The sequence below is a fragment of the Centroberyx gerrardi genome, chromosome 6 (assembly GCF_048128805.1).
Source record: "Centroberyx gerrardi isolate f3 chromosome 6, fCenGer3.hap1.cur.20231027, whole genome shotgun sequence".
NCBI lineage: Eukaryota > Metazoa > Chordata > Actinopteri > Beryciformes > Berycidae > Centroberyx > Centroberyx gerrardi.
In genome coordinates, this window is record NC_136002.1 from 21,591,902 (window position 1) to 21,619,058 (window position 27,157).

A 27,157-nucleotide genomic window follows, 5' to 3' on the forward strand; every position below is an offset into this window, starting at 1 on the left:
CAAAGATGGGGTCCTAAGTTGAGATGAAAAGGTCTGGACCTGAGTTAGATCCCACACCTGAAACATGCTACACATCACTTCATCACACAGTACTAGCCTACTGCCCACTGGCACCGTCCGTTGGAGCCGCGCGCCATTCACCTGGACCTGCGCCCTGGAGCTATTTAGGAGCCACTGACAGCGAGTGCCGCTGACAGGGTCACTTTATAAACGCCGCCTTACGGAGGAGGCAACGACTCGGTAAACGGGGAACTTCAGAGGGCTACTCACTGTCAGGCTATATGTCATATGTGTAGACTGTATCACTGTGGGATCTCCCGTTTGATCACACACTTTATAATGTGCGCCGCAAGAGTCTGATGGATCATTAGAATTCAACGATCCTCTTTGGGTAGATGTACAGTAGCATAGTATAGTAGTGCTGAGGGATCTGTGTGTGCGCGTGCGCTTGTGTGTGTGTGTATGTGCGTGTGTGTGCTCTCCCAGAATAGACAGCCCAAGGAAAAAGAAGAAGAAGAAGAAGAAGAAGAAGAAGAAGAAGAAGAGAGGCGGGATCGGTTTGTGCCTTGAAATCCAGGGTAAAGCAAGTAGCCTAGATCGCCTCTGTTATCGATTATCGGCTCGCGCTCCCTCCGTGGAATTTGATGGATGTTTGATCAGTGGATGTGATGCCCATATACATCATCGACCGAAAATTTCCCGACACACCTGGTAAGTCGTTTACGCACCCCGAGATCATGTTGCAGCGCGGGTACCCTCTGTGTGAGCGCGTGTGTGTGTGTGCGTGTGCGTGCATGCCTGACTCTGTGAATGTTTCGGTGTGTGCGCGCGTGCGTGCGTGCGTGTGTGTTGAGAGTGTGACACGGGGCAGCATGCACCAGTTGATCATGCCATCCCCTCGGAGTTTCCGATGTGCAACAGGAGATGGGGAGCTGGCACGCATTTAGCTGCGTCTTGATCGGGCTTTTCAGTTGCAAAGCACCGTGTGTACTGCAGTTGAAGATTTGTATCACTTGAGTTTTGACACCTGGTTGCATTTGCCCTAACGAAAAATCACTTTAATACCCCTATCATATTCCTGTAGGGACTTATAGTGCGTCAGTGTTACTCAATAGCGGGCTTACTTTATATTATTTTCTATCCCATATGGTATACTATAATATCCCTGTACTATTCCTACAGGGACTTGTAAATTTGCTTTGATGCTTGTATAGTATCCCTCTAAAATGTATTAGGCTATGAGATTATTATAGCTTTTTCCTTGTGCCATTCCTCCTGCTCTCAGTATAACCATAAGGGGAGTAATTTATCCCGTGATGGACTTAATTTCAGCTGGATCACTGCACCTTTGGCTGTCAGTCTCCTCTGTCAGTGATAAAATCCTGCTGAGCTTAGTCTTCAGTGTAAAGGCCTGAAATTCAGATCCCCAGAAGGTGTTATTTTAAGTCAAAGTAGGCCATATTCCACTACTTACTCAAACTTAATTAGGCACATGACATTTTCACGGCGTACATGAGTGACTGCTGTAGAAAGTGACTCCACAGAGTATAGCCTCTCATGTTGACTTGTGTATGTACAACGCATGGGTGTTTTCAGGCGTCTCAGTGAATGATGGGTTTAATTTTGAAGTGGTTTGTGAGGTCTCACGAGACACGGGAACTGTTTATGTTTCAGATATATCAAACAGCCCGAGAGCATGACAGAGAGAGAGAGAGAGAGAGAGAGGAGAAGAGGAGAGAGAGAGTATGTTGTCAAGTGAACTAGAAATACCTGCTATTTTAGTACTGTTATTCCGTGAGGGTGAGTTGTTTGCAGCCCTTAAACATATGTCCAACTTAATCCCCAGTGAGTCATGTACACAAACAGCAGTAAGTATATGTATGAGGGAGAGTGTTCGAGGAGGGCATACACGAAGTGCTCCTTACAAGTCATACCTAACATGCCTCAGCATACTGAGAAGGAGTCAGTTACTTTAAAATGATTTAGGACCTCTCACTGTCCCGCTCTGTTTTTACGCCTCTCTTTCCCCTTTCCCCTCTCCCTCTCTTTCTTGCAGTCATTCTTTTTCGCATTCCTTCACCCCATAAAGTCAGAAGTCACTCCATCCCCAGGCGTGCAATGTGGCAGGATTGTAACTGATGGATATAATGTACAGCCGCACTTCGGTGACACACACACACACACACCTGCACACGAGGCTTTACTAGAGTATTGTAACACGTGGCTGCCGTTGTCACCATTACATGTTTGCTCACAGCAAATAAAAGGACAAATGAGCGAAGTTGACGCAGGGTTTCTGGTCCCAGCGGGGGAGAGGAAGCTGTCTGGAAGCTCTGATTAACATGTCGACTCGTGTCAAACTGCGCTCTCATCTCTTTCTCCACTTTCAATCTCTCATTTTCCAGCCCATTCCTTTTTGTAACCCTCCATCTAGACCCCCCACATCCCAACTTTCAGCACACACGGTTATCAATCACAGTAATACTCGTGTATATTTGCCCATATGCCTATTGTGGAATCACGTCTTTACAACCAAACCGGCGCAGAGGGAATGATATCCATTCCATTTAGGGCCATCACTCAGCTAAGTGGAGTCATATGACCCACTGTGAAATAATGTAGGTGTGTATGCAGCATAGTGCTGGTATAGGGGTGGGTGGGGGTGGGGTGCAGCTTTTAGGGAGACAGCAGAGTTCACATCTCGATTATGTGCTGGTGTCACAGCTAAAGCAGTGCTGTGGTGGTGCATATACAGTAATGGCCAATTATCTGGCTGGATAATGACTGTAACAGCAGGGGAGTTTACTTTACATTGGGCCATTGTTTAGTCATGAAGAGGAATGAAAGGGGATTTGAGATCCAACAGGACTGTGGTTATGTGTGAGTGTGATGCATGTGAATGTGTGTGTGTGTGTGTGAGTGTGTGTATGTGATAATGTGAGTCCGTGGCTCTCTACTCGTTCAAAGGAAGCTAAGAGACTTTGTCCCTTGGTCGGGGTGCTCTCATCTCAGCCAGCACACAGAGGGACGCACCCATCTGCACAGGCGCCTCATGACACCAGCTTGTAAAAGTGTGTGTGCGTGCATGTGTGTGCGTGTGCAGGAGTTTCTCTTTGAATATCTGGTATAGAACGAGTGTGTTTGCATGTGTGTATGTGTGCATGCGTGCGTGTGTGTGTGTTTGTACTGTTGGTTAGGGATTAAGGATTAATTGCTTTCAGAGATAGACTTAACTGCTTGTTACATGCACTTTGTAAAGTTCTCGCTTGCCCCCAGAGAGGAAAACAATACACTTTAGTGAGACGCAGAGGAAAGGTTTCCCTTATTTTCTCTTCTTAAGAGGAGTTTTTTTGTCTGGAGTGCAGTGCCACTAGAGGGTAAGAATTTCAATTGTTTTCACCTTTTGTTCAAATATTGTTTTTTTTTTTTTTTTTACAATTCTGTTTCTTTCTTTTTCATTTGTTTTCTTATCACCCACATATTTCTTTTTATCTGCCTTTCACTCCTTCCATTTTCTTACTTCACTTCGAACCTGAAAATCTGGTGACTTGACAGATGAGTGTTTTTCTTTTTACAGTAATAGGCTGGCAGTTTACTTTATTATGTGCAATACCTTCTATTCCCACACAGGAAAAAATATATATTTTGAATTGCCAAAGTATATTATGGATATATTTATAAACATTGTCAACAGTGCATAGGAAGAAAATTTATTCAAATGTATCAAAAACATATTTGGAATGAACATCGTGTGTAATGTGCAATGTACAAGTGCATTATTTGGCTCATTTTTGTATATTTTCAATGTATTTTGTTTGCTGTTTGTTTTTTTTCCCTCAATTTGATCTGAATCTCCCTCATTGTCTCCTCTTCCCTTCTGCTGCTCACCTGTCCTTTGCCTCTCTCCCCAGGTGAGTTGTTACAGCCAGTAGCTGAAGGAGGAGAGCTGAGGATGACAGAGACCAACCCCCCTAAGTCGGCTAAGAAGCCCCGCTGGACCTCCCTGGAGATCGGCCTCATTACCATCGTCTCCCTGCTCTTCATCGTCATCGTGGCCCTCATCGTCCTCTTTGCCACGCAGAAGACTGGTGAGTGCTGAATGTCAAACCAGTGAACCAAACTATAGTAAATGATCAGTCAGCCCATAAGTTAGACTGTCTGTCCATTAGTAAGTGAGAGAGCAGCTCTGCTCTGTTCCTACATGCAGAATCTGAGCTGAATCCACAGTATGACAGTCTATTTATTGGCAGTCGCTCTAGTTTCACATGGTCCAAATATTAAGTGAACCTTAAAGAGCTTTTGTAGACTGCCTCCTGTAAACTGTGTGCATGCATAGACCACCGCTTTCAACTGAGCTCATGGTTAATGGGAAGTATGAAGAAGGGCAGTGAAGAGCAGCATTTTGCACAGGTGAATAAAAGCCTCTTGAGCTGTGCTTTTAAAGCATAGTGCAAAAGGACAACCACTGAGCCAGAGAGAAGAATGCAGTGTGCAAAGGTCCCTTTTAGAGGATCAGTTCCATTTCAGTTTATAGCCCCTTCACATAATGCTGTGTACCTAAAACGTCTGTGATATTTCATAATATTTCAGAGTTTGAAAACATATAAATTTGTGTAACTTGTAGCTTGCTGTAAATGTCATCAAATGGAAATGTAAACAGACACCTGAGTGACTTGACGTGCTTAAACAGCCAAAACATACAGTATCTGGACATCTCTGAGAGCTTAATTTAATGCTGTTCACATGTTAAAAGCACATAAATTGTGTATCATACTATAAAGCAAGGAATCTCTGTCTGTCTGTGTGTCCTTCGCATATCTCGAGAACCGTTCGTCCGATCTACTTCACACTTGGCGGGTGTATTGCTGGGGACCCAAGGACGTGCAGTGTCGGATAGGACACGCGGCACGTTCAATATTAATAAACTTTGAATAAACAAGCGAACAGCGCTCTGTGCAGCAGCGGGGCGGGGCGAGCAGCGCTCTGTGCAGCAGCGGTGCTCAAAGCAAGCGACTGGAAGCGCAGTGTCCAGTGTGAAGTTGTTTGGATGAGCGGTTCTCGAGAAAGCTGCAAGCAGCAATACCGGAAGCCGAGCAATCGGCCCGTTCCGAACAGGCATGTTTTGAACGGGCACTGCACTAGTCTTTCTAGAATATACCACATTCAAGCAATCTTGTCATTCTTGTGACACTGATGAATCATAATTGGTGGTTGGCATGTAGGGGCAAATGGACCTACACACAAGAGCAGCCCCTCTCTGCTGCTTTTCAAATTACTGTAATATGCAACTCCAAACTAGGTTGGCTCAGAATTCAGTGCATCACACACATCAGCTTCCCCCTGTCAAACCAGCCAAACCTACCTACTTGAGACCAATGGATTCATTATCACTCGCTGTACTTTGATTTCAAATTAATTTAATTAACTTCTCAGCAATGTCACAGGACCTTTGGTTTTTTATCATTATGAATAAGGAGCATTGTTAATTATTAGGAAGTCCCATGGATTCAAAGATGACTCACAACTATGGGTTATTCAATGATCTATTAATTAATCATTGACAAATGGAATAAGTGCTAGCTGCTGAAGGACAAGAACACTATAAATATTACAGATAATCAGATAGTTTGATCTAGATAAGTTAGATAATAATATATGATGCGTATAAAACTGATAGGGTTAGCAGGTCAGTGTGTGTTTGTGTCTGTGTGTGTAGGTGTGTGTTGAGCCAATATTATCTTTTGCAGTCTCATGCTGGATAAATGTGTAAACTGCCATGTCAGGAAACTGAAAACAAACTGTCATGAATTTTTCTGTGCGTGTGCCAGTGTATGTCTTTTTTGTGTGCAGCATATGCCACATATAATACACGAAGAAGTGCATTTGAAGGTCATATGAAAGACCAGTGTTGTATGTTTGCCTGTGTCTGTGTGTGTGTGTGTGTGTGTCTGTGTTAGATTCAATTTGATTGACAGTTTAGAGCCAAAATTATTCCCGACAGAGCGAGGCAGAACTGACACAACACTGATAAATAGTTTAGGATTATGTGTGCGAAAAGGATGAGAAAGAGAGAGAAAGATAGAGAAAGGAAGAGAGGAGGGAGAGAGTGGCTATTTGTCATATTGACTGATGACTGCATAAATCCCATTTAGTGATGATTTGTTTTGCATTTTCTTCCAGATGAAATCTGCACCACAGCCGACTGCACACAGTCAGGTAAGCACTGTTTGTTTGTTTGTTTGTTTTCGTGTGTGCGCACATACATGCATCTCTCTTTATTGTCTTATTCTGAAGGCTTTGTTTTTTTTGTCAAAAGATGACGGAATGGCAAAATTTAGGCTGCAACTTCAAATGTACTTAGAGACAATGGAAACCTTAACTGTGTTCATGTTGCTTCTAAGGCAAAGTGGTGATCAAACAGAAACATTTGTACATGAACAAACAGAAGCATACATACATAAGAAACATTCATACGTTTGCACAGGGTAATTTCCCTTGGAGCAACTCTGAACAGCTGTACAAGTGGATCAACTGGAACAACTGGTTGCAACCAGTAAAAAATTATAATATAATAATAATATATTCCCAACTTGATTTACTAAGACAATTTTACTGGCAATAGGAGCTTGAATGCCTCACCAATAAGGTTCACACAAGTTCATGCATTGAAGACAATGTGTACCCAAAGTTATAGTATGTCCAAGTATTCAAGTTTTGTTAGGGAGCTTCTATGAATTTAGAGTCTCCTTGACTACAGGACTAATTGGCTGAGACCAATTTGCATCAAATGAGCCCATTTTATTCTAATATTTTTTTGCTAGTCCTCCTGCCTCCAGTGTTCCTGCCAGCTGAAGTGTAGCTGTTGCAGACTGGTGCAGTGCCTCAGCAGATCTTTATTAAGTTGGTCCACAGTCTCAACTGCTCTTTGCTCCTAATTGGACATCCTGGCAAAGGGGCCGTGAGAATTCCTCGATGCTTCTTCTCTCATGGTCAGCCCAGTCCTCACACCTTCTTAGATAGTGAGATGGTTGGCCTGTCTTGACATCTCACACACACACACACACACACACACAGGTCTCAAACAAGCCTCTCAGTTCTCCATACACCTGGGTAGAAGGCACAGGTCATGTCTGTGTGATTTAGGAGACTTTGTGATTTTGAGGCACGTTAACACTCATAAAAGGACTGTGAGATCAAAAGTTATTAGGCAATTGAAAGGTATGGTAGTGTGTTAATGAGACATGTATCACATTTGGAAAGAGTTTTATGTGTCTATAAAGCATATATCTTTCAAATGCCATTTTACTGTGAGAATAAGGTTTGTAATATGCCTAATTGTCATTATTAATTTCACATGTCATATTGATGTGTTTATGGGTCCTATAGCCTACAGTATAGGTCATAGTTTCTCTGGAGAAATGTTTCCTACAGTTCTGAGAGCTTGTTCTCCCTCTGCCCATGCAGCGTCTCGCCTGATTGAGAACATGGATGCCAGTGTGAACCCCTGTGAGAACTTCTACCAGTATGCGTGTGGAGGCTGGCTGAAGAAGAACATCATCCCAGAGACCAGCTCCAGATACAGCACATTTGACATCCTACGAGACGAACTGGAGGTCATCCTCAAAGGTCAGACACCTACATACAGACGCACACACACACACACACACACACACACACGCACACAAACACACACAGACATGAGAGACAAAGACAGACACAGACAAGTTTGTCAAAGTCGTGGGGACCAGTAATGTACACTGGAAAAAATCTCCATCTTAACAAGACATTTAATCTATTATTGAGTCCTAAAATCATAATTTTCTTAAAATAAGTGAAAAAATCTGCCAATGGCGTTAAATCATTTCACTTGTTTCCAATGCAAATCAATTTGTTTCGAGAATTTTGTAAATCAAGTGTCATTTTCTCGATAGTAGTGCAGTGATCTGCCTTATCTTGACTTGTTTCAAGATATTGACACTCATTTCTAGAAATTCCTGGAGAAAGTCAAGCTGCATTGGAAAAGTGGAGTTATCTCACCTCACTGGCAGAATTTTTCTCTTGGTTTAAGAAAAATACGATTTGAAGGCTGACTATGAGACTAAATGACTTGTTAAGATGGACGTTTTATTATCATTTAGAGTAATAATACTGTATTTAATCTATGATGAACCGAAGCGTTTATCATATCATATTTATCATATCAGAAAGCAAGCCCTTTCTCAGTCCACTTGCTTTACAAATGGATTGAGAGCAGCTTGATTCGGTTGGTATGAGTGTGTGAGCTAAAGAGGACTGCCCTTCAGGGAGTGCAGCTCTATAGATATCACAGATGCCGTGGGAATTTGGCTTCAGAGCTGCCTACCATGTGAGATGAGAATTTGTCAACAGAGCTGGCATTATCAGTGTGTGTGTTGTGGTGTGTGTGTGTGCGTGTTTGGACATTGCTTTCAGGCCATACTTAAAGACTTCAACACATGGTAGTGAAAGGAATCTTAATTGTGAGTCTGTGCGTGTCTCAGGTGCTTCGCCAGCTCTTAGCAGTCATGAGAGTCTTGTTAGCCTCATTGTGGCATCGTCGATACAGGGAGGCTCATGTTACACTGCGTATGTCGTATATGAGCGTGTGTGTGTCAGAGAGGGGAGTGGCGGAGAAAGAGAAGGAGGGTGAGAAGTGTGTGTGTGTGTGTGTGTGTGCAAGCTTCCATACTTCAAGTTGTCAGTGAGAAGGCCACTGGAGTCCTGAGCAGACAGTTGGTACCAAATCTTGAGTGGGTACATATCTTTCACAGACAACCGAAGCTCTTGATCTACCATAAATTTCCAATTAATGTGCCAATACCTTCCAGTATAATAAAGGGAGTACAGCTAGGCTGAAGGAGAAAAGGAGTGACTCAGAGGGTTGAGGAGGATTGATCCTTAGTGGGGAAGGAAAAGCAGGGACTAAAGTGCAGTCGGTCTCGTGGTCTCTGCTTATCTGCACCAGCCTCTTACCTCTTTATCTGTGCAATCTCTCTGGAAAACAGGCAGTCTCACACCTTGGGGCGCCTGTTATCTCTTTTCCTCACTCTGTCCTTTCACGTTTTTGGCTATTGATGACATGCAGATCATTTTTCAAAACATAAAGCGGAACGTGGGCGTTAATGAACAGATTTGCTCACTCACTCCAAAATTAGATATCCACCTACTGGAAGTCTTTTGTTGACAAAATGATAACACTTGGACTGGATTATCTGGCTCTTTGAATGATAAACTTAAGGTTATTTAAAAAGAGTGAAAAAAAAACTTGAAAAAAAAAAAAATCTGCCTCTTCATTTGCTCCACAGTGCTCTGATGGTGCCTCATCTCACTTTCCTTTTATATTTCATCTTGATAAGCATCTTTTTTACAGATACACGTTTTTGTTTTGGTTTGACATTAATTGGATTGTAGAGAATTTTGGAGACTTTAAATGCATTCATTATTCCTTTCCATACTTCAGAATGTGCTTGTAGTACTGAAAATGGTATGCTTCCTCAGTCACTGTATGAATTGTAATTAGAAGTTTGTTATTGAAATTCTCATTCTTGCTCTATTGTAATGAGGTAATGAGTTGTTAAAACATGAAATACACTATGAATCACTTCCCTAGTTTTCTAATTAGTGCACACACACACACAGGATAGGATGCTTCTGAAAAACATCTCCGTGGAGACTGGCATAGATAGGGCACAGTGCAAACACAGGTGCCAGGAAACCCTATTATGTTCTTTTGAACAAAGCTCCACCAAATAATTGCCGTAGACAGGTTGAAGTTGCACCAGGTATTATGATATGCTTGTGCTTTTATAAAAATGTTTTTGATCTGTATCTTCAGTAACACACTCTCTCTAATAATCAGTGTAGAGGCTGATTTAGATGGCCTGAATGAAAAAAGAGGATTACTAATAATGTTTTTAGAGTCTGACTTTTGATTTTATTGTAATTTAAATAGACACAGGTCCTCTAAGAAACGTGTTACCCCATAGCTATTCTATTCTACTCTATTGTATTGTATTCTATTCTTATTATCTCCAACAAGAGAAACTTTATAGAGAATTAAACAGTACTTTTGTAACATTAATAAATCACTGTGGACTCTCACTCTGACATTCCTCCACTGCGTAGTTCTCATAGTTCTCACACTTTAACCATCGGTGACAGAAATACAAGCACCCACAAATCACACCACAGAAGAAAAAAACAAAAAACAAAATAAACATTGCTTAACAAAGAGTCATTTTAGGTATTTTGTTATCATATGTGTGTAAGTGTGTAAGTGTGTCTGTGTGTGTGCGTGTGCGCGTATATGTGTGAGGTATATTTGTTTTATTTCTACTCTGATATGGCTGATTTATCAGAGATCCTAAGGTGATTCTTGCTGCTTGTCTCAAAATGGAGTGAGGAAAATACACTTTTGTAGCGGAAATAATATATATATATATGGTTGATCTTTGAGTATCATTGGCTCAATTGCTCTGATTGCTGCTTTTACCACAGAAAGGAATGGAGCAGCCGAAGAACTGGCCCTAATCACTCGCAGATTAAATCCCCACCAGCCGTCAATGTTATGCTCATTCCTCCAGGCTGTCTGGTTTACCAGTCAGAGTCGGAATGTCTGTACTGTATGAGCACACATGTTCAGGTTTACTTTGTGTGTCTGTGTATATATGTCTGTGTGTGTGTATGAAAGAGAGAGAGAGAGAGAGAGAGAGAGAGAGAGAGAAAGTATGTTGTATATTGTTGTATAGCCTAGCCAATAGAGGCAGAGGCATGTGTACAAGTTGTACAGAAACAGCATTCACAGCAGTAGCCCAGACCTACTAGTACTCAGGGATAAATTGTTTCTTTATGATTGATATATGTGGAGGTGTAGGCCCCAGCAGTGTGAGGCCTCAGCAGAGTTGTGACCTCTTCTCTGGGACATGACATCAAACATGTGACCTCTGACCTCTGGGCCGGTTGCTGCAGCCTGCCTGGATGCCACCGCCCGCTGATGAACAGATCCTTTTCCTGTCAACAGCTGCAGGGGCCTGGAAACACCTGGACACTGCAGCGCCTCAGGTTGCATCATAGCAATAAAAGGCTGTGTGTGTGTGTGTGTATGTGTGTGTGTGCGTGCACATGCGTGTATGTGAATAGCTGTGTAGATTTGTGGATGCTTGTAAATGCTTTGGATTGTTCTCTACTGCTGTAAAAGGCCATAAATGATTCATAATGAGGATCTACACTCTGATTGTAACCACTGGAGTGTGTGTGTGTGCGTGTGTATGTGTGTGTGTGTACGTGTGTGTGCGCACGTATCTGTATGAGGGGTTATTTTCACCTCCCACCACACAGGTGTGGCATACTGTGCAATAATTTGCCCAATTGACAGTGAGCTTTTTAATTACTAATTACTTTGTGCTCAGGGGAAAGAAGGGGAGGAATTGAACAGGGAGAATAGGAAGAAAGAAAAGTTTTTGGTCAAGACTGAAAAAGAGAAAGATTGAGATTGATGGAGTTGAAAAGGAAAAGGAGAGAAAAGTGAGGCGGGAGAAGAATAGATAGGTGGAGAGATATAGAGAACCAGGAGGGCTTTGGGGTGATGCGAGGAAGAGATCTGTAGCCCGAGGATGACGGTATATTGAGAATAGGTTTGAGAATAGGTCAGGAAATGTGAAACAGCATGTGGTAGTCATCTCCTAGGCTAAGCCGTACGTGCGCACGTCTATCTGTGCATGTGTGTGTGTGAGTGTGTGAGCGCACGTGCACATCTGTGAGCACTGCCATTTGAGCATACTGCTGTTACTCTGTATTAGATGAAATACTCCTTGCATGGCTAGATCTAAACCTCACTGTACAGGGAGAATTCTAGCTGAAGGCGCAGCAGAGATCCAGCCATTCACTGGAACAGACAAACCAACTCAAAGTTTCTCATAGGATTTCTGTCCATCCTGTCAGCAGTGGTATCACAATGTGCCAGGGAGAATGTCTGGGAAGCAGCTGTGACATCACAAAGGCGTTCGCAGATGGGATGTTTCTCATACATGCAGCTAGCAACCTATAACAAGCAAAGAGACTGAATGTCTGTGGATTTTTCCTGTAACAACAATAGGTGAAATAATCATACATTTGTCAAAAAAGAGAGCACACTGAGAGAAAATGTTTGTTCAAAATTCCAGCCAGTAACCATTGCACAATACCACAGATCCTGTATTCCTCATAAATATATCAAATAAAGATAACAAACTAGAGGTTTGCCAACTAAAATAAGATGAATATTAATCCAGCAATCCTTAGCCAACTAAAATATGATGGATATGAATCCTGAATCTGATCGTTTTTGCCAACTAGAATGCTTGTGAATCCAATGAATCCAAATTTTTTAGCCACTTGGATTTACATATGACATATGTAAATCCAGCAAGCTGTGCATTTGGACTAGGTATTATCAAGGGCATCTCCAAGGATGGCTGCAGACTCTATGTTGAATAATGTAGTAGTATGCTGGTATCCTCATGGCAGCATGTACAAACATGTGAGTTTTCAGAGTTTCATATGGTCAAATGCAACATATTTTATGCAGGAATATGTTGCATTTGCATTCCTTGCGCACTCCTCATGCAGAAACATCAAAAGAATGACAGCATGGGATAGGAAAGATATATCTGGGGTTGTTGTCTATGCACAGTCTTACTTGGCCGGCAGTTTTTGCAAAATGTATCATCTTTTTTGTGATGGAGAGAGAGAAGGGAAATGTAAAGGAGACATCCTCCTGTTATAGCAGCTCTGTCTGGGTGAGAGTTATATGTTCCTCCTTCCCTCCTCTCTTCTTATCTCTGTCCCTCTCCTCTCTTACTCTGTTCTGTCATGGCCTTTTCTGTCCATGTCCTTCTCTTTTCTTGTTCTGCTCTCCCGTGGCCCCTTCACAGAACAGGTCCAGGCTTTTAATCGGCTCCAGGGAAAACCAAAAGCACCAACCACACTACAGCATGCCTTCTCTCTGTGTAAACAGCCACGGAGTGAGTGGTTAAATAGAGATAGAGAGGGAGGAGAGAAGGGCAAAACATCTCATGAAATAAACCTCTTACTTTAAGATCTGTAGGTGACAGAATAAATAGTGAAAAATAATGGAGAACATGGGAAGGAATAGAAAGTTGAGAGATAACCAAACAATCCCAGTTAACCAAATTACGCCACTACAGTGTTGCGACAACGGAATCAGACAACCAACGTCATGACAACTGGAAAAGAGAGATTCCAGGATCTGTCGCTACATCATAAATAGGTAACACTGTCAGCTCTTAATCTACATGTTGCAGCAACGTAATAGTGGAGGTTTGTCAGAAGATATATTGAAATATTGTACTTATTATTCAGTTATTCACATTTCATGAATTACAATGCCATAAATTACAATATTGCCAGTTTTAACTATATAACTGTAAACTTAGAATATTATAATTGTCAGTTTGATAATTATCATGTAATTCTAATCAATAATACCAAAAATGATGCTATTTTCAGTTTTAATAATTAAACTGGCTGAAATACATTTTGTCTTTCACTGATGGTAAGAGTCAAAGTTGCTGTATCAGCGTTATGCAGATATGAATGGACTTGCAGCCTCCCTTACTTATGCATGTCCCTCGATCAGTAACACACAGTACGGTTCTGGACTTACTAATGTAGCAATGCATTTAGATAGCCAGCACAGTTACAGTTAGTTCTACCTGATATCTAAACAACATACTTGTGTCCTTGTGGAGAACAGCCTTTCCAAGTTGTCTTGGGGGAGACCACCTTCTCAAGAATGCAAGAACAGAGAACACATCTTTACAGTCAGAGAGGCTCTGTGCTCTTGTGCTCGCACCATCAACTAACACACAGAGTTGTTCATTTCCCCAGCTTTTCCAACCAGCTCTGAACTATAGAATATAGCGCTGTTTACTTGTAACAACAAGTTTGGGCATCATGAGTCATTCTCACAGTGAATCTTGGGGCTTCCAATTTGTTCTTTTCAGCTAAGTCACCATCCTATGCATCCTTGATATTTTGTTGCTGGCAAGTAAACTTTATTTGCCCTCCACCGTTGGCACTCTTTGTTTTGGAGTTTTATATTTTTAATGTTTTAGAATCTAACCATGCCTGGCAGGTTTGCTACAATACTAATAATAATCACAATAGTAATAATACTGGGTCAGTTGCCCAATTAAACATTTGCTCTTGGGAGATTAAAACTATCTTGATCTGTTTCTTCATCTACAGTAGGCTAGTAAATCAAGAACATAAGAAATGATTACTATCATACAAAATGTTGAGGAGCTTTTGCCATCTCATTGGGCTTGCTTATAATTTGTAATTAACATGAACCTGAACAACAGCTTATGTTTATGGCCGACTGATAACATTAGGTATTTACTGTTAGGTCTGTATGTAATTTGTTATCTGGGAATGGGTTTATCACCACTGCAATGTTTTTTTTTATGTCTTTTTGTCTGTTTTGACACCGCAAATAGTAGAGTAAACAAATCCATTCTTAATCATAAAGACTCTTCACTCTCAGATAGTTTCAACCCGGTTCCAACTTCTGTAATACAAATATGTACTCCTTAATGGTAAATCAGCAGCAAAACTCTAACTGGCATGCAGCACTGAAAACGCTGCCAGTGGGATGCCTTGTGGAATGAGAGGCAGTCAAGCATAAAATGGCAATACTGAGAGGAGAAACAAAATTCAGATTCTGTAAATCATGCTGAGTGGTTTGCTTCAAATTGAAGTGATGTCTCAAACAAACATCAGGTGGCACAAAATCCATTCTCAAATCTAAACACAGAGAGACAGAAAGAGAGGAGATAGAGAGAGAGGAGGAGAAAGTAAGCCTTTGCTGTGGTTACACATTAGCACCAGGCAGTCAGTAATCCAATCACACACACATGATCTGTGCCCTTTGGCAGGAAGCGCCCTGTGAAGGGTCCCTAACTCAGGGCTTCATTAAGATTAAATGAGCACATAAATAGTGCACACATGGTAATGAGAAAACTGGAGGATTAGAAAAATGAAAGGATACAAAGAAGCTTAAGTGAAATGCAATAGTGCAAGGATTGAAACAAGTACCAGTATAGAGTAGAAATGAGGAAAACACTATGCAAATTAAAAGTAATCTAAATATGTTTCAAACTTCAATGACCCTGTCAAAAAGTCTAGTCTGATTACCCATTATACTCTAGTTTTGAATATTTGGGGGCTGCTAAATTGCATGATATCTAAGCCACGTATGTCTCAATCCACTTCTCCCTGCTCCCTGCAATTTTAGTGGGGAGTGGCTGTTCCATGAAATATGCAATAACAATGCAGGTGTGTGTGTGGGAGGCACACATGAGACGAAATTAAATGAAATGAAATGAGCGGTGAGAGAAAGAGATAAGTTCAAAGTCTTAGTCCAGGTTATTTTTTAGCTGCAACAAGCAGCTAGTATAGGTTGGTCTGTCAAACGTGCCAAAAATTTAAAAACATTTGTGCTGCTTTTCATCATCTATATCTATTGATGCCAAACTCTTCCTACAAGGTTTTTTCATGGGAATTTTTCCTTGGATGCATTGAGGGCCTTATGGTACGTTTTCACAGGGGCATCATTTCACGCGAGGGATCGCGCTGCTTTCCAGTATTGGACGCTTGATAGGCGTGCTTTGATATTGGTTCCTTGCTGCACCTGATTGGACGAACGCTGTCACTCGCTGGGCGTCTGCTGCCCCCGGATTTCAAACTGGAAAAACATGGCAGCTCGTTTGCAAACTTTCTCTTATATTACGAAAATAGTTCACCGAAATGTGTTTCTGAAAACAACTGAGGCGAGAGATAAGCCATGCAGTTGCTGAATCTGTCGTCATTTTACATCGACAATGGTTAGTTTAAAAGTTTGTACATGAGTTTCGGGAGTTTCCAGAGGCGGCGAGTTGCGTTGGATGCCCCTGATTTGCATAAAGTATCCTAGACCTCAACTTCATGCAAATATGGAGCGGCCAACGTGACGCCCCATCTCTCGAAACGCACTGCAGTGCTACCAGAATACATTACACGGCTGCTTACATAGAAAATAAATGGGAAGCGTGGAAATGACGGATCCTGTGGAAACGTACCATAAGGCTGGTGGTGCTGTTATGTCTTGCTATAATCTGTTTTGTGTGTCTTGCTCTTCCAGATGTTTGTCTTATATCGTTCTGTTCTATGGTTGATTGTTGATCAGTTAGATCTAGTTAGGCTCATTATCTGTACATGCTTGTGATAAAGGGCTATATAAATAAACAAACTTCAACTTCATCTTGAACTTGATGGCTTGTCAGACTCGGGGGAGAGTTTCCTATTGATTGGTTATGTAATTTAAGACCCTCCCCTTTCCTGATTGGCTGTATTGATCCTGAAGTTCCACTGAGATGTGTGCTCATCTATATATACAGTATATTGATCCAGCCTGAGTTGCATTTAGATCAGTGACAGCTTGTTGGACTCAGGTGAGCAATCCAGAAGCTTTGAGATGTGTGATGGCTTTTTAGATTCGAGAGATTGTCCTATTGATTGGTGATGTCATGTAAGCCCCTCCCCCTTTCCTGATTGCTTGTTTTTTGATTGTCTATATCTATTGATCCTTAAGTTGCATTCATATGAGTGATACCTCATCGGACTCAGGAGAGGGTTTCTTATTGATTAGTAATGTCATTGAAACCTCTCCCTCTTTCCCAATTAGCTGTTTTTTCATCAATCTCCGATCCGTCACAGAAATTTGAACAAAATTTGTGCTGCTTTTCATTATCTACGCCCCTCTCCCTTTCCTGATTGGCTGTATTGATCCTGAAGTTCCACTGAGATGTGTCTGTATCCCAAAGTCACATTGACATGAGTGATGGTTCGTCCAATTCAGTTTCAGAGTTTTCTATCGATTGGTAATGCAGTTTAAGCCCCTCCCCCTTTTTTGTGTTGATTAGATGTCATTTATGCCCCTGCCCTTTTCCAAAATTTTTGGTTTGTTTGTTTTATTGTCTATATATGTTAATCCCAAAGTTGCATTGACTAGAGTGATGGCTCGTCAGACTCAGGAGAGAGTTTCCTATTAGTGATGTCATTAATAACCCTTCCTCTTTCCTGATTGGCTGTTTTTCATTGTATATATACTGTATATTGATCCCAAAGATCATCATAACTATGATGAACCCAGTATGCAGGACTTCACTGATACATGTATCCTCATGCTGAATGAAAAAACTTAAGAGTTAACAACTATGTGATTGGAGCGGGATGCATTGTTTTAAGTAACTATTAAGCTAAATTAGGCTTTTGTATTTGGTTTCATACAGCCAAATCAGTTCCATAGAGCCAAATAGGTAGCAGCTTATCACAAGTTACGTGCTTGTTTAATTTCTTTCTTACAAACATGCCATACAGTAGACACGTATAACTGGGCTAGGGAGTGAGGTAGACATGGAGGCTATGCTTATTTTTTGTTTGTCATCAATGCTATGGAATGTAATGAAAAGGCACTTTTCATGAAAACGAAGGAATAAAGTGCCACCTTATGTGCTACATACTGCATGAAGAGTTAGAAAAAGACCTGATCAAGTAAGTAATAGGTATATGCATGCTTTGGGAAAGATGACAAATGGTCAACCATTTTTTTTTCAACTGGCCTCCTAAAGTTTTAGCAATGGCAATGTAAAATGGAGTGTCCTTAATAGCTACTATATTTATTTTATGTTATGATATAATACGTTTTAACCAATAAAGTCTATGTTTCCTCCTGATCAGCCAAAAACACATTACAAGCATAGTTACCATAGCTACAGTAGGTAGCTCAATCACTGTATTGTTAGAGCTAGAAGTTCATTTCCCTCATCTAACCACCTCATTAGCATTTTGTGCAATGCGGGTATGTGCAAGTCATTTAAATATAAATATAAATCATATAAATTCAAAATTCTGAAATAGCAATAATAAATACATAATACATTTATGTAATGCCTTACACATACACATCATACAAATGTGATAATGTAGATGTGATCTAAGTGCAAGACTGGAGTTTCATTTTCACAGTACAGCTGAACTGGCTCAGGCTCTTCATGTTTTCTTTATACTTTATTTTTTGGAATCATCATAAACAATTAGCACTGATGAGGTTGGCCATTTACATTAATTTTGCATGTTCAGTAGGCTTATCACAGGCACATTAAGATATTTGTATATTTCAGTTTCCTTTATACTGCTGTGATTTGAAAGGTTGTGAGTAGTCAGCCTCTCTCTCCCAGCATGTCACCCATTTGTTCAAGTATTTTGAGAGACACAATACAGAACTTGGCATGAACTAATTTGACAAACTGACACACAAATTAAAGCGGCCATTATGAGATGGAAAATGTTGGTGATGAACAGTATAACCTTGTATACTGTAGTCTAGGGTAAATAACAACAGAACCATTTTTCCCTGTTGTAATATGATGTAGTTTGAAAAAAAACTTCAGAAGTAATAATATTGAATCTATTATTTATTGTTGATGATGTAGACCAAACTTTATTTATGACTAAAGCCTGAGCAGCTAGACACATCATAGATCATATGCTCATAAAAATCCAGTGACTTCAGGTGAGTCAACTGTCCCGTTTATTTTTAGCTGGCAAAATATTGAACAGAATCTGAACAATGGTGTTATCTGACCGCAATGCTGTGGCAGATAGATGGCTCACTAGCACTGAGTAGAAAGGTAAATAAATACTGTGTATTAAGTAGTTTAAATGGAAAACAAATGAAAATAATGAATCTTGTATAAAATGGCATATATAATATATAATATCCACGTTTAACTTAAATGCAGGCAACCGATTAAAAACTGGGCTGCACCACTGAATCAGTCACAGCTGTGATGGATTTCTAGGGATCACATAAAAATCCTTCCTAATCCCGCCTTTGAAAACAAGCGAAGATACCTATTGAGCAGGTGTGCAGTGCTTTCTTGTAGTGAAGGACAAAGGGCACAGACTTCCTAATTGGATCACAACTAAATTTTCTAGACTTCTCATACCCAGTTCGCCAGTACACTTGTTGGTGTTCAGCAAATAGCAAAATTACTATACATGTAGGTCTTAAAGGAATGGTTGCAAGTAAAAGCTACAATATTCAACTTTTTGCCTTGAGGCAGGAAGTGTATTGTTAGCCCTGTCCTCCTCCCCCTCAGTTGAGCAAGTTCACGCCCCGATACTTGTCACTCATTTTGATGAGCTGTCTACTTGAAATGACATCTAGCCTGAGGCTGAGCTAACTGCCGTCCGTAAAGCCCACAACAGGTGTTGAAGAAACAGGCAGTTAACGCAGGCAATAAAAAGAGCAATGCTGATGTACTCTCATTTTTTTGAACGGGCCTTGTCTACTACACTGTCAGCTTCACTGTTTGGTTTCTCACTGCTTTCTGCCATTGCGGTTGCTTGACATCCCTGCTCCGTGGCCACTAGCCTCACCTTGGTAGTCCCGACCCAGCTCACCACTGGCCGTGTCCATTCGACCCACACCCATATCAAAAGGTGTACATCCCAAAATGTGCTGAACACCAGATTCAAGCATGTACACACAGGGTCACATGCAGACACAGACTGATCATGTAAAGTATATCCCATTTAGCCTATTTATTGATTTTTTAATATGAAAGAATTTGCATTGCATATAGCAGCTTTAAACTGTGGCTTATATGACAGCATTGACTTTACAACAAAAATTCCAAATCAAAGTTTCATTGCACTGTGATAAGAAAGAGGTCACTCCAAATGAAAGATTATTCAGTCATTCAAGTCATTCAAAATTATCACCAGTTGGCAAAGTTGCTAAAGGTCACAGTGGAAGATACAGCGCAAGGGGAAAGACTCGTTTATGTCTGTTAAGAATTACTACATTTCCGATACAGTCTGTCTATTGTTCCTATTGTTACTGTCAGTTATTTTGTCTGGTCCGTGGTCAACCCATCTGCAGTGTTCATTTTCTAAGTCTTTTATCAACTGCAAGCAATTAACATAAAAAGAAACTAGTTGGCTAGTGCAGCTGATATGATATGTCATTTATTTTCATGTGAATAAGGTCATATTGTCTGCTTTGTCTCTGGTCACTATGTATTGCCAAAGTCTGCAGTCCTGACCTGACTTTTCTTAGTACTTGCTCTTTGCGGGGAGAGACAAAAAATGCTTTGATTAGAATCCCAGAGAGGATGAGATGCATCTGGACTACAGCTGGAGTCTATTTCAAATCCGCAAATTTGACAAAGTCCGCACTGCACATCACATTACAGTAAGTGGATCACTCCCTCTCTCCACTCCACTCTGTCCGCACTGCCTCATTTCTACTCATTTATCCATTCTTTTTCTGTCTCTCTCCCTCTCTCTGTCTGTCTGTCTATCTTTCCCTCATCCTCCCCCTGTTTTCTCTGCTCAACTTGTAGGTGTCCTGGAAAGAACAGTGGAGGGGGAAGCCAGGGCCCTCACTAAGGCGAAGACCCTCTACAAGTCCTGTACCAATGAGAGTGAGTCAGGGTTAAGGGGCATGAGATTACATCAAACACTGTTCAACACTGCTAAATTGAATATTTTGCATATATTGATCAAAGGCTTAATTTCACTAAATACAGGCTGCTTTCCCAAATTGTTTTTTAAATAGTTAAATGCTTGCCTCTTGACCTAAGCTTGCCTCTCTCCTCAAACGTCAGTTTTTCCATTACAGTAAGAATTTCTATCCTTCATGTACAAATCCTGTAAATATTAATTTCAATGTGTGCAAGCCCTCATTTTAATAATAATAATCACTGCTTTTTAGTTGTGTAACAGCATTATGTGAAGCAAATAAATGCTTTGTCCACTAACATTTTGGGAAATCAGGCTTAGGAGTCACGTATAGTAAACTCCTTTAACATCCCCAAATTGACATATATAAATAACGCTAGATTAAAGGGAGTTAAATGTCTGAAGTACAGAAAGTGTACATAAATGTGTAAGTGTACCACGGTTTAGGATCCTGAGTACGATTCATTTTCTAAAGTTTGATCAGTATATAATGATCAGTATGATCAGTAAATGTGCCCTTTATTAAAAATGACTGATTTTTCTGTTTGTTTGCATCTGTGCTTGGTTTAAGGTTTAATTGAGCTCAGAGGAGGGGCTCCACTGCTAGACATGCTGCGCAATGTGTTTGAGTGGCCCATAGCTGTGGACAACTGGGACACCGTCTATGGTATGATATTCTTTACCACTGTCACATGCAGCAGATGTTCATCTACAGGCGCGTCTCTCTCCCTCACCTCTCCTTTCTTCTCCATTCTCCAGGTAAGACATGGAGGTTGGAGGATGCCATAGCCAAACTGAATGAGAAATATGGAACTCAAGTTTTGGTTAACTTTTTTGTCGGCACGGATGACAGGGACTCCAATTCGCACATCATTCATGTAGGTGTGCGACAGTAGCTAGCAACTCCTCCTCTTAATTTTCTCTCTCTCTCTCTCTCCCTCTCCCTCTCTCTCACCCTTGGTGTCTCTTTCTCTTCCTCTCCATCTCTCTGTTTCAGTTTCTGTGACTGTTTCTGTCTCTTTCATTCACTTTCTCTCTCCATCTCTGTCACTTCATCTCTGTGTCTCGCTTCTCCTCTCTTGTCCTCACACTCACACACATCCACACAGACACTCTGACACACTCACGCACGCACACACACTCGATCACGTCCCATCCAGTTCGAAAAACAAGCTGTTGGTGTTTGATTGCCCTGCCAATTTTTCCATGCCACTACACCAGATACATTCTCCACTTGTCTGTGAATCATCAAGTTTGATTGCTTTGCTTACGTCTTACAGTCTGTCACTTGTGTCATGACATGTTCCCTTCCTCTTTGCCAGTTTGACCAGCAGACAAGCCTTGGCCTGCTGTCCAGAGATTACTATGTCTGCACTGGACCCTATGCAGAGGTAGGCCCCAGGTTCACATACACACACATAACATGCACACATGCACACACACACATTTGATTTGTATTGGTGTAATGCATAGTGGAAACAGTGCTGTGTGTGTTCATTTGGGCCAGTACCACTGAGTTTGGGTTTCATGTCCCCCGCGTTCATTTTTAACAACCATGAAGAAGGCATCAGTCTGCACATGAGTACCTCTACTGCCATAACCTGTGTGTGTGTGTGTGTGTGTATACATCTGCGTGCCCATGTATGTGTATGTGTGTGTGCGTGTGCGACAGATTAAAATGCTCTCTGAGGCAATAAGTGATGATTAAAATCAAAGAGGCAAAACAGAACAGATTTGGTCCTGTCCCAATCCAGACCAGATGTGTATGATTGGACTAGTCATCCTGTAGTCTGGTTTCACTTTACAGTTTACCACTTTATAGTCTCCCATTGATATTCAGAAAGCAGCACTAACTCACCACAGTCCGCCTGGGGCGAGTGTGTGTGTGTGTATGTGTGTGTGTGCACTAGCGTGTAATTGTATATACATGTGATGGTTTGGATTAAACCAGTGACCTCCCTTCCTTCCTGATAATAACAAAGTAAATTGAAAATACGAATGACTTGAATGAATAACTGTGTGTGTGCATGTATGTGTGTGTGTGTGTGTGTGTGTGTGTGTGTGTGCGCGTGTGTGTGTGTGTGTGTGTGTGTGCGTGTGTGTTTGACAGGCATGTCGGGCCTATGAGCAGTTCATGATCGACCTGGCCAAGCTGATCCGTACAGACCGGAGCCTGGCCATCAATGAGACCCACATCAGAGAGGAGGTGACCAGGGTTATGGACCTGGAGAGGGACATCGCCAACGTAAGCTTTCATTCACGCGTTGCCATTTCTCAAGAAAGCCTCACACAGTCAGTCTTATCAAAGCACTTCCTCCAGTGTTTTTTTGTTCTTTAAGAAACTGAACTAAAAAACCTTGTTTTCCCACCAGCAATATATACCATATCTTGTGTTATCAGCTTTACACACCAGGAGGATTTTGTGAACAGACCATAGTTTCCCCCCTTCTTATGACCTTTCACTAATCCCTTTGTAGCCCAAGCCTCTCTCCTCTGTGTGTTTGTGGCTCCAGTCTGGAGCAGCCTTGAACCAGCCTGCTCCCTAAAAAGCAACTTCCCTAAGACATCAACAGGTGTCCACAGCCCATGTTTGTCGTTCCCTTCTGGTCTGCTCGCTGCTATGCTCCGCTTCACTCCTGGCTTTTACAAGGCAGGCACGCTGTTCTAGCTCTGACATTTACAGACGTGAAAGCTCCTGGGACTCCAATCATGTTTGTTGCTGTTGGAGATGCATCTGGAACCTACACCACAGCTGCATGTGTGTGTCAGGAACCCGGAGGATTATGTTGTGACAGCATTCTTGATTTTCAGCCTCTTTCTCTCTTATCGCTCTCTCTCTGTCTCCATCTTTTCCTCCCCTAGGCTACCGATACTCCGGAGGACCGTAACAACCCAGTGTTGCTCTACAACAAGATGGAACTGGGTGATCTCAACGCCAACTTCACCCTGGAGGTTGAATCGCGGGTAACAACAACCTCTTAATGTGTCAGAATTTGTTGTTTGTTTTACCTTCAAACTGCTCTGTAATTTTTTTTTTTTTTCCTCTCTCCCTGTCCCTTTGGGCTCGTCCTGAAGGTATTTGACTGGAGTTATTTCACAGCCAAGATCATGGCTACAGTCAACATCTCTGTTCCTGACACAGAAAAAGTCATAAACTACTCCCCCAACTATTACAGAAGACTCAACCTTGTCCTGGCCAAATATACCAAGAGGTTTGTGTGTGTGTGTGTGCGTGGGTGCAAGCATGCTCATGTGTGCCTGTATATGTTAGGGCATGCATATGTGTGTGCATTAGTGAGAGTATGCGTATATGCCTGTGTGTGTGTGTGTCAGGGTGTGTTTGTGGGGGTGGAGGTACACAATGTACAATGAAAACAGCAGCGCAGCCATGACCGATTTAGCTTTGCGTGAATGTTTTCTTTGAACATATCCTTCTTCTCCTCATAGGGATCTGCAGAACTACATGGTGTGGCGTTTTGCCATGAACATGGTGGTTGGCCTGAGCAGAACTTACAGGGACACCAGGAAAGCTTTCCGCAAGGTATGGCCACCAGCGCCTTACAGTTTGTGCTGAAACTGAAGCTCTCTCTGGCAGCCCACCATCCATATTCTTCCTCCACCTTCTTCCACTCTTCCTACTCTTATACATGCCCCTCCTGTAATGGTACAGGTATGCATCCTGTGTTAAAAACATGACCAAACAGAACTGTAGGGAGTTGCTGTGATGTAAATTCCTTGATTTCCAGAGCCTTTTTAGCCAATATACTACTCCGCATCTCTAATTGATCTGTGCCTTGTTGCTCCCCCTGCAGGCTCTGTCTGGTACAACATCAGAGGCGGCAGTGTGGCGACAGTGTGCTCTCTACGTCAACAACAACATGGACAACGCTGTAGGAAGACTGTATGTGGAGGAGGCCTTCTCTGAAAAGAGCAAAGAGCTGGTCAGTAGGGGAAAGATTATATTATATCATATTAGATTAGATGATATTAGATTATATTAGGTTAGATTATATTACATTAGATTAGATTAGATTAGATGACTAAAAAAAGCACCACCAATATTATTCCACCAATTAAATTACATAAAAGAGGAATTACTTATTAAGACAGTACATACTGTCTAATATACCATTAAAGTCTCTGTTTGTGTGCATGTTTGTGGACCCTGGGAACTGGGTTTCAAGTAGAAACGGATGTGTTTTGATTTGAAACAGTGTGAGGATGTTTGGTCATGTGTTCAATTATTTATACTTCTGAGAATATGTGTTTCAGGAAAATCCCCATGCATTTTTGTCACCTTAGTGTCTTTTGTTGCTACCGCAGTGCTGTATTTTTGCTTGCATGCAGCTGAACAAGGTATCCTTGCCACCAGTCATCATACCTACACCACCCACACTGTAAATCTGAACTCTGTGTGTGTGTGTGTGTCTGTGTGTGTGGCAGCATACATCTGCCATGATGCTGAGTGTCTCACACACCGTAAATCTCAGTAATCTTGTGGAACTCAGCCCACTCTAGCACGTGGATCTCACATTACACCCTGTATAAATGTGTGTGTGAGAGAGAGACAGCGTGTGTGTGTATGTGTGAGAATAAGCATTTATTTGAGCCCACAAGTACATGTCAACACCCCTTCCCCCAAACACGCACACACACACACACACACACACACACACACACAGACACACACATAAAGTATGTGTGTAAGTGTGTGGAGATGACCTCCATTTGGCCCACACACTACGCTTCTCTCATTCCAGTCTTCTTTCAGCCACAGAAGGTCTATTCCAAACATGATGCATTTCTACAGTTGAACATAGAGACCCGGCTTTAATATGAGACAGACTAATTGAAAATGCTTGATGATAACTGTAAAAATGTTTCAACGCAACCAGTGATTTAAAACAGACATTGCTATGTTTATTATTTGGAGCCTCGCTAAATTAAATTAAAACTGAACAGCAGTGGAATAGCGGCCATCATGGGAACATAATAAATTGTCTTCTAAAGCAAACTATTATGATCCATAATGACTTAGTAGGTTTGTCATTGTAAAGTCCTGTATTTGACCCACGGCAAATTGTCAAATACTTCACATGCTCACAGACAAGCACACACATGCACGCAGCCACACAATCACTCACACACACACACACATTACGTGCTAAAAGGTTATTTTCAGGAAAGCCAGTAGTGGCCACACCGGTTTGTGGCTAACCACAGCGTTTTGTCAGAGTGGTCATATGGTGTTTTAGCGATGGGTCTGCTGATGTGATGAGACACTGGAATGCTTCTGTCAGCTCACTGCGGTCTCAAAGCAGGATTGTTGTCGGGAGGTGGGCTCCACTGTCTATTACCATACGCTGTTCACTTTGGCAGCAGTTTTGAATGTCATTTTATTCCAGCTCTTTTGAATACAGTGTTTATTGGTTCAGTTACATTTTTGTCATTTAATCTAATTCTGTTGTTGTTTAGTATTTGGACAAAAAAAGACTGGATGTTTTTGCCCTTTTTATGTCCCTCCACCATGGTACAGTGTAACATTATGGCATTATGGTGGCGTCTGTATGTCTGTCTGTCTGTCTGTGTGTACACAGTTATTGTACACACATTCTTATGAAAACACAATAACTCAAGAACAATACAAGATAGATGCTTCATAATTACACCAGAGGTTCCTGCTATAGAGTAGATGATCTGACTACATTTTGGAGCACCTTTTTGCAGCACCACCCATGTGTTATGTGAAGACAAGTATGTTGACATAGAAATATTTACTAATTAATGCATTTATTTGCTGAATAAATCACCTCATTAACTGGTTATGTGATGATGGCGGGACATTAGGGAGCTCAAGTACCTCTTGTTCCAATTTAGACTTCTTGTTATGGTCAGTGTAATTGTCAGGATCACTTAATTACAAATTCAACAATGTAGCCGGCAACATGACATCAGACATGCACATTTGTGTCAGTAAAAGCTAAATGGATAACAGCTTCATCTGTAAGGAACGAAAGAGTTAGCTGCATTAGTTTCTTGGGATTGAGTAAAAAAAATGATAGTTAGCAATATGCTGTATTGCAATTTTGCAGTAGTCTACAACAGCAGTCATTTCCTACAAAGCAAGCAAGTCAACTGCTTCAGTAAATCACATACAGAGAATTCTCTTTATAAATTTGTGCAAACTGTATTTTTTATTCATTGTCACTTTTAGTCTTTTTAGTCACCAAAAATGGTATAATTTTAGTCTAGGTTTTGTTGTCTCAGTTTTAAGGTTTTCAGTCTCCTTTTGTTAGGTAAAAAGGATTGTTGGTGATACAGTGAGTAAGACCAATAGTGCCTCTACACTGACATGTGACTGTGTAACGATAAGGCCTAATTCATGGGTTGATACAGCATATTGTTGCATCACAGGGAGGTGTATTTTTATCACTTTGTTGCACAGTCTGTGTGTGCTCTCCACCAGATGCTCTGCTGATCTTACAACACTAACTCCCACACTATGGACAATGAAAAGTATTGTGTTGTATTGTACTTAACAACAGTTATGGTTTGCGTTTTCTGTTGAGAA

General features: G+C 41.3%; 1 protein-coding gene across 2 annotated transcripts in view; it reads left to right on the plus strand.

Moving 5' to 3' along the window:
* Nucleotides 1-228: 228 nt before the first annotated feature.
* LOC139933552 (neprilysin-like) overlaps nt 229-27,157 on the plus strand; it is a 33,203-nt gene continuing 6,274 nt past the window's right edge. Inside the window, exons 1-13 of one of the 2 annotated variants that reach the window (XM_071927671.2) lie at nt 229-711; nt 3,912-4,088; nt 6,181-6,216; nt 7,465-7,626; nt 20,469-20,549; nt 21,158-21,253; nt 21,346-21,464; nt 21,909-21,977; nt 22,697-22,831; nt 23,449-23,550; nt 23,662-23,798; nt 24,034-24,127; nt 24,399-24,527. In XM_071927671.2, the coding sequence (XP_071783772.1) occupies nt 669-711; nt 3,912-4,088; nt 6,181-6,216; nt 7,465-7,626; nt 20,469-20,549; nt 21,158-21,253; nt 21,346-21,464; nt 21,909-21,977; nt 22,697-22,831; nt 23,449-23,550; nt 23,662-23,798; nt 24,034-24,127; nt 24,399-24,527 (1,380 nt within the window). In that variant the 5' untranslated portion in view covers nt 229-668. Of the gene's footprint in view, nt 712-3,260; nt 3,378-3,911; nt 4,089-6,180; nt 6,217-7,464; nt 7,627-20,468; nt 20,550-21,157; nt 21,254-21,345; nt 21,465-21,908; nt 21,978-22,696; nt 22,832-23,448; nt 23,551-23,661; nt 23,799-24,033; nt 24,128-24,398; nt 24,528-27,157 lie in introns of those variants that run through there. The other variant, XM_071927679.2, reaches the window with a different exon arrangement.